The sequence below is a fragment of the Eretmochelys imbricata genome, chromosome 24 (assembly GCF_965152235.1).
Source record: "Eretmochelys imbricata isolate rEreImb1 chromosome 24, rEreImb1.hap1, whole genome shotgun sequence".
In the NCBI taxonomy this organism is placed as follows: Eukaryota; Metazoa; Chordata; order Testudines; family Cheloniidae; genus Eretmochelys; species Eretmochelys imbricata.
Window position 1 is genome coordinate 3549879 of NC_135595.1, and position 16126 is coordinate 3566004.

General features: G+C 56.9%; 1 protein-coding gene across 2 annotated transcripts; it reads left to right on the forward strand.

Moving 5' to 3' along the window:
- The first annotated feature begins 252 nt into the window (after positions 1–252).
- Positions 253–11532, forward strand: VANGL2 (VANGL planar cell polarity protein 2). Of its 2 annotated transcripts, none has more exons than XM_077841362.1 (7): positions 253–323; positions 1040–1160; positions 6081–6688; positions 8266–8402; positions 9508–9643; positions 10084–10315; positions 11272–11532. In XM_077841362.1, exons 1-7 carry the CDS (start codon positions 253–255, stop codon positions 11530–11532), a joined length of 1566 nt encoding a protein of 521 aa, XP_077697488.1. The 2 variants fall into 2 exon arrangements, with proteins under 2 accessions (XP_077697488.1, XP_077697489.1); XM_077841363.1 differs by having other exon boundaries at positions 8266–8396.
- The last annotated feature ends 4594 nt before the right edge of the window (positions 11533–16126 follow it).

A 16126-nucleotide genomic window follows, 5' to 3' on the forward strand; every position in this document is an offset into this window, starting at 1 on the left:
CCCGGTGGGGATCCCCTCCGGGAGCCTTAATTCTCTCCCACCCTTCCCCAGCAGGGCGTCGTTTTCTTCTGAGAGGAGCCCAGCCAGCTGATCAAAATAGAGTCCCTCAAGGTGACAGTCGACTTCCTGAAGGTGCCCCTGGGCCTGAAGAAGCCCGCGCTGAAGGAGGCAGCGGCCGCCTTGGCTGCTGTCCCCGTCGGGAGACCCAAGTCCGTCAACGTGGAGCGTTACAAGGCCCGGCGCTCTGACAACATGGACAACGAGTCGCAGTACTCGGGGTACTCCTACAAGTCGGGGCACTCGCGCAGCTCCCGCAAGCACAGGTGAGGGGGCGGGGGGGAGCCCTGCACCTGGGCCTGTGAGTCGGGGGAGGGAAGAGGGGCTGACCTGGCTTGGGGGGGGAGGGGAGCTAAGCTGGCTCAAGGGGGCTAACCGAGATCTGCCCTCAGGATTGGGGAGGGGGGCGGGTGGAACGAACCTGGGTGGGGCGGGGGCGGGGGAGGTGCCTCACCCCATGTGCAACTTCAGGAGAACCCATGGCGGGGGCTCCCCCCCAACCCTGCATCCGTCCTGGAGGGGGGCAGGGAAGAATGCCCTACTCCCTGTGTGCAACCCCCCCGCGCGCACACATCTGCCCGTGGGGAGGAGGAAGCTGCCCCCCTTTCCCCCGACCCTATGGGAGCGGGGTGAAGCCGCCAGACTATATCTGCCCTTGGGGAGGGGTGTGTGTGTGTGTGTGTGTTTTCGGGGGGGGTGTCAGGAAGGCCTTGTGCAGCCTTGGGAAGATCGGGACCTGGCTCCCCCTACGTCTGTCCTCGTGGAGAGATTCCCCCCCTGCTGTCTATCTTCAGGGTGGTGCATGGAGGAAAGGGAGACTCCCTTGTGTGGGGTCTGGGAGGATATCCCCCCCCCCTCCACAGCGTGCATCCTTGGGAGGGACGTACCCCATTCCCCCTCTCGGCCCACTCCCAGCTGCGTGCCCCCATCAGCCCCTGCACTTCCCCCTCTGACCCCCGGCGTCTCTCTCGCTCCCTTCCAGAGACCGGCGGGACCGGCACCGCTCCAAAAGCCGGGACGGGAGCCGGGGAGACAAGTCGGTGACCATCCAGGCCCCGGGGGAGCCCCTGCTGGATAATGAGTCGACCAGAGGAGATGAGAGGGTGAGTGGGGAGCGCCAGGCTGAGGGGGTGGGGCTAGCACGTTGCTCTGGGGGGGTGGGAAAGGGGGTGTACAGGGCATCAAGGGATGGAGGCGGGGTCTGTGTTTTGCTCCTCCCTCGTCTCTGGGGTGGGAGGTGATGGGGGGGGTGGGAGGAGCCTTGGGGACTACATGCCCATTGTCTCCCCGTTGCCAAAGAAACCGAGGCGGGGGCTTTGAAGCCTTGTTGCCTCCTTCACGCTGTGGGAAAATGAGAGGGGAGGGAAGGAGGACTCCTCCTGGGGTGGCTCAGCGAGGCTCCTGTGGCTCAGACAGTGGCCTGGGCGACTGGGCTCACCTCACCCCCCAAAACACTCTGGCCCCGATTCTCAGTTCCTCCAGCCCCGTACACAGGGCGGTGGTGAATGGAAGCAGGATGGCTTCAAACCCCCCCCCCCCCCATACACACACACACACCTTTATACTCCCCGTATTCTGGGGCTACCCTCAGGGCCCCTGGGATGAGTTAGAGCAGCCTCAGGGCTGCTCTGGATTCACACTTTGGGCCCTGGGACAGCAGAGAATACCCAGAGTGCAGCGTGATCCAGCCACGGTCCCAGTCCACCCCCTATGCAAGGGGCTGGGAGCCAGGGCCCTTATCCTAGCTTCACACCAGCCAGGGAGCCCCCTTGTGCACGGGGAGGGGGGATCTTAGGGGGCTGTTTTCACCTACTTTAAGACCCCTTCAGCCAGGTAGAGGGGCCAGAGTGTGACTGAGAACCAGGCCGTTTCCCAGAGCCCCTGAATTAGGGGTGAGGCAAGACACAGCAGCTTGGCCCCTATTTCGAGAGCGTTGGCCTGGGTCCCCTGCCCTCTGCAGGGTGGGGGCTCTCAGCAGTGCCCGTGGCAGCTGACAGTGGAAGTGGCCGGGCAGGAGGGTGGGAAAGCACCGCTGGGACCGGCTCCCGGTCTTTGCTCAGCGTTGCCTGGGAAGTGCCAAACTGCAATAGCCCCAGGCTGGGTCTTGGGGGGATGGAGCGCGCGTGGAGGCTCCTGCAGTGGGTCCCCGCCGGCTCTGTGCACCGAAGCTCTCGGGCTGGACGTCGAAGGGGAGTGTGTCCCCTCTGCAGCTTCCTGGTGGGGAGCTCTGGCGGGCGCATGGCAGCGGTGTGTTTCCCAGGACCCTTGGCGGGGTCCCCGCCCCACGCAGCAGCCTCTGGTGCACAGGGACTCGCGTTTCCCAGCAGCTCTGCTCCGGTTGCACCTCAGGGGCTCAAACAGCTTGGACGGCCACAGTGTGGCCTGCCGGGGCCCAGCTGCTGGGAGGGAAGCTCAGGAAACCCAGCTTCTCTAACCGCGGACCATGCATAGACAGGCGGCGGGCAAACAGTTTCCACCATGCAGTCCCCTTGCCAGTCCCCGCCTCTCTCCAGCCGGCTCTGAACACCGTCTCCTCGGGCCGTTGTCCCCTCTAGGAACAGGGCCAAGCCTGGCCAAAGCAGCCGCAAGGGCCAGCCCCTGGCTGGATTTGAACCCGGGTCCTGGCGGTGAAAGCCTGCAGCTCCTATTCACCATCCCCTGAGCCAGCCTGTGGAAGGGCCTGAGGTTTATTGTGTAGGGGTGAAAATTCCAGGGAGCTCCTGGACTGGGATGAGAGCAGAATCTGCTCCCCCGGCGGTTGAACGGAGTAACCCGACGGCAGTTACAGCTGTTGGTATTCTCGTTGCACCTAGGGGGTCCCCGTCACGCCAGGGACTGTACAAACACATCACAAGGAGACCGGGTCTCCCACTGGAAGTTACCGCCCTGACCAACCAGGGGCTACAGTTCTCCAGCCTGTGCTATGCAGCAGGTCAGAGGAGAGGAAGTCCCCCGATTGCTGTAGATTTAGGTCCCCTGTTTAATCCTCCCTAAGCTAAGATAGACAAACTGAGCTCTTTTAATCTGAGTCAGTCCAGCCAACCCCCTTAGTTTGTCGTTGTGCTTTTGCCTGATTTAAATTTGTCAACAGCTGTCTGGCGAAGCAGAGCCCAGAACACAGTATTCCCTGTGTGGACTCTCCTTACTCTTCATAGCAGGGGGTGGTTTTTTCGGTGTATGTTGTGTCGTTTGGGACAGGGTCTGAGCTAAAATGGAAAGAGCTACCCTCATACCCGACTCAGGGCTCGTCTGCACCAGAAAGGGTTTGCCAATATAGCTTATACCCAAATGAAATAAGCCAGACCAGGAAAAGGCCTTTTATGCTCATGTAACTGCGTGTCCAGTGCTGCTTATTCTGTCTTAGTTTTGACAGTTAAAAAAAAATCACACCCTGAAGTGACGTGTCTGTGCTGGTATGTGCTTTAAGGAGGATTGGGAGAAGTTAATTGATATTTTTTGCTATTTTGGTGGCTGATATCAATGTTTGTTTTTAAGCATTTTTTATTTTTATTTTTATGGATTTACATTTTCTCAGATGTGGGAAGTTTCGGAGCGGCGATCACACAATTATTTAATGACCGTAGACGCTGAGATTCCAAAAGTTCAAGCTTTATCCCCATTAAAACTCTAATTGTCAACCTCACCTGTCAAAATACAAACAGTAAATATCCTTCAGTCAAACTCTACGATGTTCACAAGCCCCATTTTTCTCACTTTGTCCCTCTGTAAATTTTGATGCTCCTCGATGGAAATATTTTTCCTCGGTTTGTGTGTCCGGTGAAATTGACATTTACCCTTCTGAGCCTAGTTTTAAGGGTAGACGTGGCCTTACTGTGCCCCCAGGGGGGTTGACACCGACAGAACTATCTCAGGATAGCTGGTGAAAAGTTTGCATCTAAACTACAGACTTCTGCCAGCACTGCTCTGTCGGCAATCCCTGTCCCACAGAGCCATGCTGGCAGAAGCCTCTAGTGTACACGCAGTTCTGCTGGCCGCATTTGGTACTGGGACGGCTTATTATGCTCGTGGGTTGAGGAGGGAGAGGGTGATAAGCTGCACTTTAGCTGGAATAGCTTTTCTGGTATAAGCTGTGTTCACATTCGGAGCACTTTGCTGGTATTGTATAGTGGGATTCCTATACTGGTCAAGCGCTCTGTAATCGGGTGGCTTGCCCTTAGGGGAGGTGTTAGCCACGTAAAAGCCCACGCGCAGTTCTTAAGGGGCCCACAAGGGGGCGCCAATAAGGCTGGGGTGCTCCTGCCCATGAGGGGGTGCCCAGTAAATGGTGACCCCGCTACACGCTGCTAATGTAAGGTCTTTGGGGCAAGGCCTATCTTTTTCTCCTGTGTCCGTACGGCGCCCACCTGGTCCGCGATTGGCACTCCTAGCCACTACCGTGAGAGACTAATAACCATCGAATGATAATGGACAAGGCCTAGCATTGCAGGAATGCGCTACCCCAGTTGATAAACCCCTTGTTACCGGTGTAACTACAGCCGCCCAGTGGGGGTTGAACCGCTTTCAAGATCCCCTTATGTAACCGTGTGGGTGTGTAACAAGGACATCAGCGGGCTTCTGCTCTCAGCAGCCTGCCGGCTCTCTCTGGATCCCCTCTCTCATCTCAGGAAGCATCCCAGGGGAGCGGTTGCTCTATGAAGACATCATCACAGGGTTCAGGGAGGAATTTGCGTTGGCTAATGCCCTACAGTTTCCCTCCACGCCCACATCTGGCAGGGTGCGTCGGCTTGGGGACAGTCAGCTCTGCTGACAGAGGCCTGGTTTTATGATGGGGAACCAGATGCAAGTCGGGGAAGCCAGCTGCGGTTGCCTTCCAGGTGTTTTGCCATCACTGTAAAGCAGGGGAAGTCCACTTTTTTTTTTGTCAGGGTCCAAATTTCTTGGTCAAGGTCCAGTCTCCAGAGAAAATAATAATAAAAAATAACAATCATGATGATAAGTAAATGTAAAGATTTCGGGGTCTGTTCAAAAGCATCTGCCAAACCGGATTTAGCCCATGCTCTACCTATTGACTCCCCCTGCTGCAAAGTAACGCCCAAAGGGGTAATGACTTTGCTCAGGGAGGTAATTAACGAGCGAATATATCCGCCCCCCTGAGGAGGAAGTCTGGGTTTCAAGTCCCCTTTAAAGGGCTTGTGGTGAATCTGAGGTCTCCAAGCAAGGGTGTGCCCATTGTACTACCAGGCACGTGCACCCAAAATAAACGTACCGCGCCAGCAAAGGTCGCCAGCGAACCTTGCCCGTGGTACCAGCCCTTGGGGAAAAGGGGTGCTATGGGTGTCAGGAGCTTATGGTGATGCAGGGATATGATTTCATTGATTGTCAGTGAGGGCATTTTGAGATGGGACTTGAAAATTAAGCCCTTGGAATCAGAGGGCTGGGTGTGGGTGCTGAATTTCAGGCCCTCTCCTCTTGTGCTTAACCGGGTGCTGCAGCCTCGCGTGGCGGAGGAAGGGTGCGTGGAGGACTGGCACGTGGACGTAGTTGCTTTTCCTCTTGTTACGAAGGGGATTTGTGTGGAAATCTTTTGACGTTCCCATTTCAGAGTTTATCTGCTGCTGGTCAGGCGTCACTTGTGGGGGAAGGCAGCCTGTCCCCCGGACTGGGAACGGCACAGGGAGACAGGATGCCTGGGTTCTAGGCCTGCCCCGCCCCGTGCCTCAGTGTTCCCATCTGTAAAATGGGAACAACAATCTTGTCCTCCTTCGCAAAGGGCTTTGAGATCTGTGGCTGGAAACCAATCAACCGGATTGATTCTTAGATCTGTTGATCTGGCACGGCTGGGAGGGGAGCACGTGGCCAGGCAGGCCATGGGCATCTGATCCTTCGGGGCTTGGATGGTCTAATCCTGCAGGGCAGGGGGTTGGGTGGGCTGGGGGTAGTTCTGATCCCACAGGGCGGGGGCGGGGGGAGAGTCTGATCCAGGGAACTGGAGGAGGGGTGGCGGAGTCTGTTCCCACAGGCCAGCCCCCGTGTGTAACCCTTTCCTCCCCGCCCCTCTCTAGGATGACAACTGGGGCGAGACCACCACGGTGGTGACTGGCACCTCGGAGCACAGCATCTCACACGATGACCTCACGCGCATCACCAAGGACATGGAGGACAGCGCCCGCCTGGACTGCTCCCGCCACGTGGGCGTCTCGCTGGGCGGGGCCCTGGCGCTGCTCTCCTTCCTCACCCCGCTGGCCTTCCTGCTGCTGCCCCAGCTGCTGTGGCGGGAGGAGCTGGAGCCCTGCGGCACGCCCTGCGAGGGGCTCTTCATCTCCGTGGCCTTCAAACTCCTCATCCTCCTGCTGGGCAGCTGGGCCCTCTTCTTCCGCCGCCCCAAGGCCTTCTTCCCCCGCGTCTTCGTCTTCCGGGCCCTGCTCATGGTGCTCGTCTTCCTCCTCGTCGTCTCCTATTGGCTCTTCTACGGCGTGCGCATCCTGGACTCGCGCGACCGCAACTACCAGGGCGTGGTGCAGTACGCCGTCTCCCTGGTGGACGCGCTGCTCTTCGTCCACTACCTGGCCGTGGTCCTGCTGGAGCTGCGTCAGCTCCAGCCCCAGTTCACGCTCAAGGTGGTGCGCTCCACCGACGGGGCCAGCCGTTTCTACAACGTGGGCCACCTCAGGTGAGGGGCGGGGCGGCTGGGAGGGTGAGGGGGACGTCGCTGCCTGTGCCAGCGGGGCTGGGGGGGGGAGAGTGAGTGAGTGAGTGTGTGTGACTGCCCCCTGGTGGGGGAGAAAGGATATGTGTGTGAGTGTGTGTGACTGCCCCCTTCTGGGGGAGAAGGGGAGTGTGTGTGTGTGACTGCCCCCTGGTGGGGGAGAAGGGGAGTGTGTGTGTGTGTTTGTGTGTCATTGACCCCCCCCGGGGGGGGGAAGGGGAGTGAGTGTGTGTGTTTGTGTGTCATTGACCCCCCCCGGGGGGGGAACGGAAGTGAGTGTGTATGTATGTGTGTTACTGCCCCCTGCTGGGGGGGAAGAGGAGTGAGTGTGTGTCACTGCCCCCTGGTGGGGGAGAAAGGGGGTGTGTATGTTTGCACCATTTACCCCAGGAACGGGAAAATTGTAGGTGAATGTGTTTAAAACACACCGACCTCTGCCGGGGGGTGTCTGTGTGCCCCATGCTTGGGGGGAAGAGGGGGGTGTGTGTGTGTGTGTAAAGTGTTGCTCTATGCTAGAGGGACCTAGACCTCTGTGTGTGTTTGCACACACTGCTGCCTGCTGCCATCTCGGAAGGGGGGGTGGCGGCAGGGGGTGTGTTTGTGTGTGTGTTGTAGGCATGTCCATGCATTTTGTACCCACATCTGCTTGGGGGAAGTGCGTGTGCGCGCCCATGAACGTTCCTGTGCTACCATCCCCCGCTGCATGGATCTGCACCTGCCGGCAACCGTGGAATTTGGTCCAATAAAAGATATTCCTCACCTACCTTGTCTCTACGGTAACAGCCTCGTCCAGACCATGTCTCCTTTAGCTCCAGCTGCAGCGACCTTTCTGGGGCCTGTGCCGAGTCCCCTGCCCCTGGGTTGTAGTGAGGCTTGATAGGATTAGATTTTTATCGGTAAATATCGGTAAGCGTCAATTTCACTATCCACATGCAAACACACCTGGGAAAACATTTCATCCAGGGTCACTGAAATTGGCAGCCAGGCCAAATAAGAAAAATGCTGCTTGAGAACCTCGTAGAGTTGGATTTAAGGAGATTTGCTTTGCTTCTTCTGGCATGGGATGTTGACATCTCGGTTACAAAGCTTTGGCTTTTTGAACTTCCAATATCTGCTGTTAAATAATTATTTTCTGACCTGTCTGCCCCCGCTGCGTCCTGCGATTGTGAAAATAGAAATCAATCAAAGTCTTTACAAACGCTTAAAACCAACCATGGAAAATTATCCCTCGAAATGCTAAAACAATCAAAGTTGAGGTCTAGTTGTAGTCACCGTACAGGGGCCGGCTGTCGGTCAGTCTGTACTGTGGTGGCTGGTATATGCTGCTGCCACTGGACAGACAGCTCCAGCCCCGTGGCGTGACGTGTCGATGCGTCCTCTCCCTGCGATGTGTGGCTCAAAGATCCAACACATCATTGTCTCCCTTTTGTTCTCCCCCTTCTGTGTACGTGCGTCCCCTCCCTACCCCACGCCCCCCCGGCAGCGCGAGTCTAACCTGTTATCTTGTGTCCCTCCCCGTACCCTGGCTGTGTCTCTCGCAGTATCCAGCGCGTGGCAGTGTGGATCCTGGAGAATTATTACCATGATTTCCCCGTCTACAACCCCGCCCTCCTCAACCTGCCAAAATCCGTCCTGTCTAAGAAAATGTCCGGGTTCAAGGTGTACTCGCTCGGCGAGGGTGAGCTTGGGTCTCTCTCCCGTCCACCCTCCTCGCTGTCTCTTCTTACTCTTTGTTTCCCCACACTCTGTCCAGCCCCGGAGCCACACCTTGCGTAGCTCTGTTGACCTTAGTGATGTTACAAGGGGGAGTGAAATCGACCAGCTTACTTCTCCCCTTGCTCCCAGCCTTGGCTCTGGTTAACAGGAGCTGATTTCATTTGATAAAGCTCCCTTTTATTACCAACTTTCCTCCCCTCCTTTCTCCTCTGCCTGAGCGCGGGATTATTCTCTGTCTCTCTGGGAATCGCTTCGGATTTGAATGCGTTTCTTCACACCAACACGGAAGTTTTATACCCGACCTTTTGCTCCCCCCGGGGGCAGAGGTTATTGGTAACTTACCGACGTCACCTGAACTGGTTTAAATGTGTCTAAAATAGGGGACTCACACCCGGTTAACTAGAGCCGGGTCATTAAACCGATACCGTTTACTGACTGTAGACAAGGTTTTGGGGCAGGAGGCCTGAGGGTGGGATTTTCGGTAGCCTGTTAATATTTGATGTGTTTGAAGGTAGGCTCCACCTAAAAACCTGGGCAACGGGCATGTGTCTTTCCCCCTCCCCCTCTCCGTCCCCGTGCCATTCAGATCTAGCTCCAGACCAGGGGTTTGGATCCAGTGTTCTGCTGCCAGACCAGGCTGCAGCACTGATGAACGAAGCTGCAGAGACTTAAAACCCAGCAGGTGTCTTCCCTGCCTCCGGCTGCAGCGCGAGTCCACAGCGGCTCGCTGTGGCCGGTGAGCTCGTTGCACAGGGTGCAAGCCAGGCGGGGCTGAGCACGAGTCGCCGGGGTGCTATAAGGTTGGGGCGCTCCCGGCTTTCGGAGGCAGCCCCGGGGATGGGCCAGAGCAGGTGCTGCTTGCCAGTGGCTCTGGAAAGCTCAGCGGGGTGCTGCATGGCATGCCCTCTCCCCTGCCTGCGTTAGTGGCTAGTTCCCGCTGCAGAGGCGCCCCGGGGGGGGTGGGGGCGCTACTGAGCACAGGGCCTGGCGGGAGCGAACAGCGACTGCTCCGGTGAGCTCTTCCCCCCTGCGTCTAACCCCCCCCCCCCACCTCCTTCTCCTTCCAGAAAACACAACGAACAACTCGACGGGCCAGTCCCGGGCCGTTATCGCCGCGGCCGCCCGGCGGCGTGACAACAGCCACAACGAGTACTACTATGAGGAGGCCGAGCACGAGCGCAGGGTCCGGAAGCGCCGCGCCAGGTACGGGAGTTGGCGGGGGTGGGGGGGTGCAGTGCCCCCTAGTGGTGGAGGGGAGGCAGGGCTGGGCTGGGGTGACTGTAAAGGGGCTTCTGTCCTGAGGCGGCTGGACACAGGCAAGCCCTGTGGTTCTTCCCGCAGCACGGCTCTCGGCGTGGGAGGCGGAGAGACCAACTACGTCAGCATGGGCTGCACATCCTGCCTGGCCGGGGACGCTTCCCCTGAGCTTCTTTGACCCACGGCAGGTCAAATCCCCCTAGAGTCCTCACAGGTTGGGTCGTGACTGGGGATTGAACCCAGGACTCTGGGTCTATGAGCAAGGTCGCCGCTCTCTGAGGCGCAGGGTGCCTTGGGCCAGCCTGGGGCAGGGGCAGGCTCCGGAGCCTCTGCAGGGGTTTCAAGCCGCGCCAGCTGGGTCACCACTGCCTCCTTTCTCCCGCCAGGCTGGTGGTGGCCGTGGAGGAGGCCTTCACCCACATCAAGCGGCTGCAGGAGGAGGACCAGAAGAACCCGCGGGAGATCATGGACCCGCGAGAAGCTGCCCAGGCCATCTTCGCCTCCATGGCCCGGGCCATGCAGAAGTACCTGCGTACCACCAAGCAGCAGCCGTACCACACCATGGAGAGCATCCTGCAGCACCTGGAGTTCTGCATCACCCACGACATGACTCCCAAGGTAGGTAGGCGGGCGGGGGTGGGAGGAGGGGTAGGCTGGGGAGCTCGGGCATCGGTGGGGGAAGCCCCAGTTCCCCTGGGCCAACCCGAACTCACCCCTGTTCCCTCGACCTGCAATCCACCCCTGGAGACTTTTCCCCCGTGAGAATTACTTCTGCAGGCTCATGGTCAGACCATGAAACCAGAATCCATGTTTAACATGGATTCTGAGCTATTGCCCCGTGCCCCTTTTCTCCTCCTCCTCCCCATCTTGGCTGGCTCTGGGGTTGAGGGTCCGTCCATCACTGAGGTAGCTGAGCTATGGGTGAGAAGTCCAGCAGCCGAAAGCCCTGGTCCCGTCTACACCGTAGGACTGTATTTCAGAGCCTGTCGCTCCAGCGTCCTCAGCATTGGTAGACACATATTAAGTCCCCAAGCTGTGATGCATCTATTGCAGTTCAACACAACCCCGCAGTAGCTTTGTTCCCCAGCATCGCCGTGCATCGGCCACGTAGGCCAGTCCCTCCTTACCGGGTTTGTACCCGTGCATGCTGGGAAGATCTGGCCAGCTATCCCGTACTACCTCGGCCTCTGGGGGCAGAGAGAATCGTGGGTGTTTTTTGCGTGGTGCCGTGCACCTTGGGAGAGCCTGCCCTGCGGAGGCAGGAGAGCTGGGTAATGCGGTTGGAAGGGGCCCTACCTACAGTCAGAGCCCTGGATACAGCTGGAGGACAGGGTTAGAGGTCGAGGCCTGGTGCCTCAGGGACTGTGAGAATCCCTTGGGCCATGTTCCACTGATGGTCACCAGCTCAGGTTCTGGCCCCAGCACCTCTGCCGTTATGATAAAGGTCGGGCAAGCAGATGGTGGGTTTCCATGGCAATGCTGTGAGGCCTCCTTCTGGCCTGACCCACCAGGTAGCCAACCAAAGACCACTATCCATTGAGAACGCCCCTCCTGTCTCTTCTCCTGTCCCCCAGGCCTTCCTCGAGAGGTACCTGAGCGCTGGGCCCACCATCCAGTACCACAAAGACCGCTGGCTGGCCAAGCAGTGGACGCTGGTCAGCGAGGAGCCGGTGACCAATGGCCTGAAGGACGGAGTAGTCTTTGTCCTCAAGCGCCAAGACTTCAGCCTGGTGGTGAGCACGAAGAAGATCCCCTTCTTCAAGCTCTCCGAGGAGTTTGTGGACCCCAAGTCACATAAGTTCGTCATGAGGCTGCAGTCGGAGACCTCAGTGTGAACTGCAAAGGGGGCGGGTTGGGCTATGAGCTTATGCCTGAGGAGGAGCAAGCTCCCTCCAGGACTCTCCCTTTTTTGACCGGAGCTCAGAGAGACCACCATGCAGGGAGAGCCCTGTAGGAACCTCCCGGAACCAGCGTGCATGTCCTAGGGCTCCGTCTCCTCTCTCTGCCCTCCTCCATCTCTGCTTGCCCCCCGTTTGGGGGTTGGGGGCAGAGCCATTTCCCCTTCCCATCTCTGCTGTCTCCAAAACCCAGATTCTTGTAGCAACCTCCCAGGAGGTCGGAAGGTGCGTCGTGCGAAGGCTGGCGTTTTCGCAGGAGGAAGATCCCTCATTTGGTGTCAAAACTCAAGGGCTACTTTTGTTCCTTCCTTCACCAGCATCTCCAAATGCAGCTGGGTCCGAGGAACCTTCTCAGTTTCCCTTTTTTTATTACTATCCCGATCCTGGCCTTTTTTACAACTCCCCCGGATGTTTGGAGTTTGTTTTGTAAATTCCCTCGCGCGAGGCTTTTGGAGCATTTGCAAGCGTCCCTCCAGTATCGTGGCTGCTATCGAAACCTCCCTGCTCCACCTGCGGGCAGGAAAAGACGAACTAACGATGCCGACTCTCTGGTATAGGAACCTCCTCTTTGGCTCTTCTCTGGGGTTTTCCAGATCAATTTTTTAACAACAGCGAGAAGACTAGTTTTAAAAAGTTTTTTAAATAGGGATTTTTTGTGTGTGTGCTGATCTCTGTGCTTTGTAATGGAATCCTGTGTTTTTTGTAAATAGTGACTCAAACCGGCCCAGTTCCGCTTCCTTGACTAACTGGGTCCAATTCCTCCTTTACACCAAGGGCATCTTTACACCACCCCGGCAGCGTAAGGGGGCCTTAAAGTGGATGTCAAGTAGGGTTACGCCGCCGGAGTGGCATAAAGGGGCCTTTGTGTCCAGGAGAATCAGGCGCGGCCCCCCCCCCCCCCCCCATGATAAGGTTGGTGAATGTGCTGCATTGCAGGATTTGAGCAGAGTGACTCATCCCCCTTGTGCCGAGGCCTCAGGCTGTTCTCTGTCTGGAGGCTGAGCTTAAACGCACCTAATCTCTCCCATGCCCTAGGAATCATCCCCAGCCTTGGGCGAGTAAAGCCACTGTGACTCTTGCTTTTGTTAAGGGTCATGACAGCAAGGTACATGCCTAACTTTACCTCTTTAAGGTACTTACGTGGCCCCCATCACCACAGCGTCTGGGGGGCTCACAGCTCCCCTGTGCAGTCGGGCAGTGCTGTTGTCCCAGTTCTGCAGCACAGGTCGGCGAAGCTAAGTGACTTGCCCAAGGAATCTGTGGCGGAGAAGGGGCTCAAATCCAGATCTCGCAGGCCCAGGAGCCTAACCACTAGCCGATCCTTCCTCTGATCCCCACCCCCAGCGGGTGTAACCCAGCATAGGGCCATTACCTGTAAAGGAGCTCTGCCGACTTTACCCGCTGAGATTCTGGCCTGTTGATGTAAGTGGAACTGCTCTTGTGCTGGAAGTCAGGTGTGTGCTTTAACGGCCTTGCTGGTTCAGGGCCTATCGTCACACGCACGTTTGGTGCGAAAACAGCCCCTCCAACTGTGCTCCCGTAACTGCCAGCAAACAAGTAATTGCTCCCATGAACGCTGCAGTGGCGAGCCTGGCTGCTGTAGACTGAGCTGGGTTCTCTTCTTCCTCCTGCGCCATCCACAGAGCCTGGTAACAGCATCTTCGGCCTTGGTTCTCGGCGCCCCGAGCCTCGCACGGCCCCTCACACCGGTGCACAACCGGGTGTAAAAGGCTCCCCCTCCTGATCTGGCAGTCTTTTGCCCTCCCTTTGTACTGTTGACCCAGGGAGCTGGAGAATCGGGTTTTTTTGTCTCCAGAGCTGGTGCGGGAAGGGGACAAGCATGCAGAGACTGCAGCTGGTTCCCGGGGCTGGCCGCAGCTAATGAAATCCAGTTTTTGGCTTTGTTACAAACGGAGCTGGTTGAATCTAGAGACGAAGGCCTCCAGGTCCGTTTCTCTTACGCCCGCTTTGTAGATTGAATTAGTTTCAACACGCCAGCTGGCCCCCTGCACGAACAGGGCTCTTGTCCACAGAAGAGGGCTAAAGCCAAGTCACATGACTTAAAAATAATTTTTGCTTCCTCCTGGCAAACTTTGTCCTGGTCTCCCCCTTTAATTTTGTTTCTGGAGCAGCATCACTGGGCGTGCCTCAAGGGCCCAATCCGGCTCCTGCTGGAATCTCCAGAGGCCCAATTCCTGACCTTCCTCCCCCTTCACGCCAGCTCAAAGCGAGCGTGTGAGATGCAGCCGTTCTGATCCGCTGGCATCTTACACCTGACTTTGCACATGCCTCAGTGACCGGGGCCCAGACCCTGCTGACTCTTAGGTACACGCTGAGCTTTATGTCCCATTGGGCCTGCTCCTCTGCAGCGCCCGGTGCAGTCATGAATGCGGGTCACTAGTGCAAAGCGAGGGCAAACCAGAATGGTCATGCGTTCACACCCGTCACACTGGTGCAGTGCGGGTCTGACCCTGTGCCTGTCGCCAACCGTGGTCATGCTCCCAATGACTTCAGTGGAGCAGGAGCAGGCCCAGAATGCACCAGGCAGAGGGTGACGGAGAAGTGGGCACAAGGGGACCGATCACATGCACAAGTGTCAGGATCTGAGCAAGGCCGGGTGCAAGGCTGCGGAGGATCAGGTCCAGGGAGAGTGCGGGGGTGTCTCTCCCATGTCCCCAAAGATGCATTCCTTCTTCCTTCCCATGTCCTCGGGAGCCTGGAATCAGAAACCTGCAATTCGTTACTGTGCCATGGCCTCCCCCTTGGTACCGAGTTCTCCCATTCAGCTGGTGCGTGCGTCTGGAACTCCCCACCCAGTGGATACTAGAACTGGCCGGCCGTCTCTCCCATGGGCCTGTATGAATTCTGCCTATGCCAGCTTCAGTACTGGGGAGGGGCCTGGGCTAGACCCACCGCCTGCCCTCCCCAACTGCAAGTGGCAACATTACGATGGGCCCCTCGCTTGGCGGGTTTTCGTCTCCCTTTTTTTGTTTGTTTGTTTTTTAGGTCAAACCAACACGAAGTCTTTTTGGTTACAAATACCTCACGGGTTTTATACTGGGTCCTTTCTACCGTCTGTGCCGTTGTCGTTTGCAAAAGGATGGCTATGTGTGTTGGGTTTGAGGAGAACTCTGGGGCTGTGTGAGGGTACTCAGAAACGTCAGGTCGCTGTAGGGGTTGGGGGGGTTGTAGGGCTCTCCAGGTTTTGTCACTGTGATTTCAACTTTTTTCTTTTTTTAAAGCACTAAGATTATTAAAGGGCTGTGATTTGTTGGGGCAGGAGGGGAAATTGATGCTATTTTGCTCTTGAAGTCAGATCTGTGGTTAATTTTTTTTCCTTTTATTTTTAAAATTAGGGGTCTCCCCTCCCCTGCCCAGCTTCCGTGCTGTTGCTCAGAGGTTTACAATCGTGGTAACTCCCTATCTCTCTAACAGCCTCTGGGATGTCAACTGCCTTTCTTTCTGAGCTCAGATCCTCCAGGCTAGCCCCGCAGCTGGTGCGAGTTGCCGTAACATCTGTCCATCAGTCCGCCTGTCAGTCATAGGGTGTTATTTTGCCACCCATCACCATAGTATGTGGGCACCTTCCACATAAGATCAATAGCAAAGTCCCTAGTGGATTTTATGGCCTTTTTCAGGGTCAAAATTTGGGCTTGGGGGTAAGTTGAGCCCAGCTGTGGATCTGGGTCTCCAAGTCTGTACAAAGATACTCTGCTCTCCTCTTCTCTCACTGTTATTTGACTTCATAGAATATCAGGGTTGGAAGAGACCTCAGGAGGTCATCTAGTCCAACCCCCTGCCCAAAGCAGGACCAATCCCCAATTTTTGCCCCAAATGGCCCCCTCAAGGATTGAGCTCACAACCCTGGGTTTAGCAGGCCAATGCTCAAACCACTGAGCTATCCCTCCCCAAGCCTACAGCGCCCAGTATTCCCTGGAGGTCTCCCGTCCAAGTACTAACCAGTTAGCACCAGATTCACCATGCGTTCAGAGTTCGCCCTATGCTGAGGTCCATGCACCACTAAGCCCTTTAAAACAGCTTTGGTGGGATGTCACTGGTGCAATTGCTCTGTGCAAGCCCCTCTACACAGCAGGGGAATTTCACCCCGTCTCTTTCTTCCCTATTCCCAGCATCCTCTGTGCTTATCACCCGGGTCCGATTTTGTTCTTGGTTACACTGGTGTAAATCTGGAGCAACATCAGTGGAGTCACTCTGGGTTTGCACAAGTGCAGCTGAGACCAGTCTGACTGTCTCTAGTCTTCCAGGGCTTTTAACCCTTTGTTTCCATCTCCGTTCCATGCTGCTTTGGATCTCTGTACCTTGGCATTTCCATTACCACACCAAGCTGCCGGCTTCCCCACCCATCCCTGCTGGGTCATCTCCCAACATGAGATCCCACTCCCTTTGTTTGGCTCAGTTAGTGTCTTGGCTCTTGTCCTCTCGACTTCATTTCCTTCCAGCCTTAGGCCAGATTCCGATCCCAGTGACACTCATGTGGAGTCACGTGAGGAGGGTCACTGGAGAGACTCTG

Excerpts from the sequence above, each read along its gene's own strand:
- VANGL2 (XM_077841362.1), top strand. The coding sequence starts at position 253 with ATGGACAACGAGTCGCAGTACTCGGGGTACTCCTACAAGTCGGGGCAC. Across the intron at positions 6,689-8,265 it reads TACAACGTGGGCCACCTCAG|TATCCAGCGCGTGGCAGTGT; the intron begins GTGAGGGGCGGG and ends TGTCTCTCGCAG. Across the intron at positions 8,403-9,507 it reads GGTGTACTCGCTCGGCGAGG|AAAACACAACGAACAACTCG; the intron begins GTGAGCTTGGGT and ends TTCTCCTTCCAG.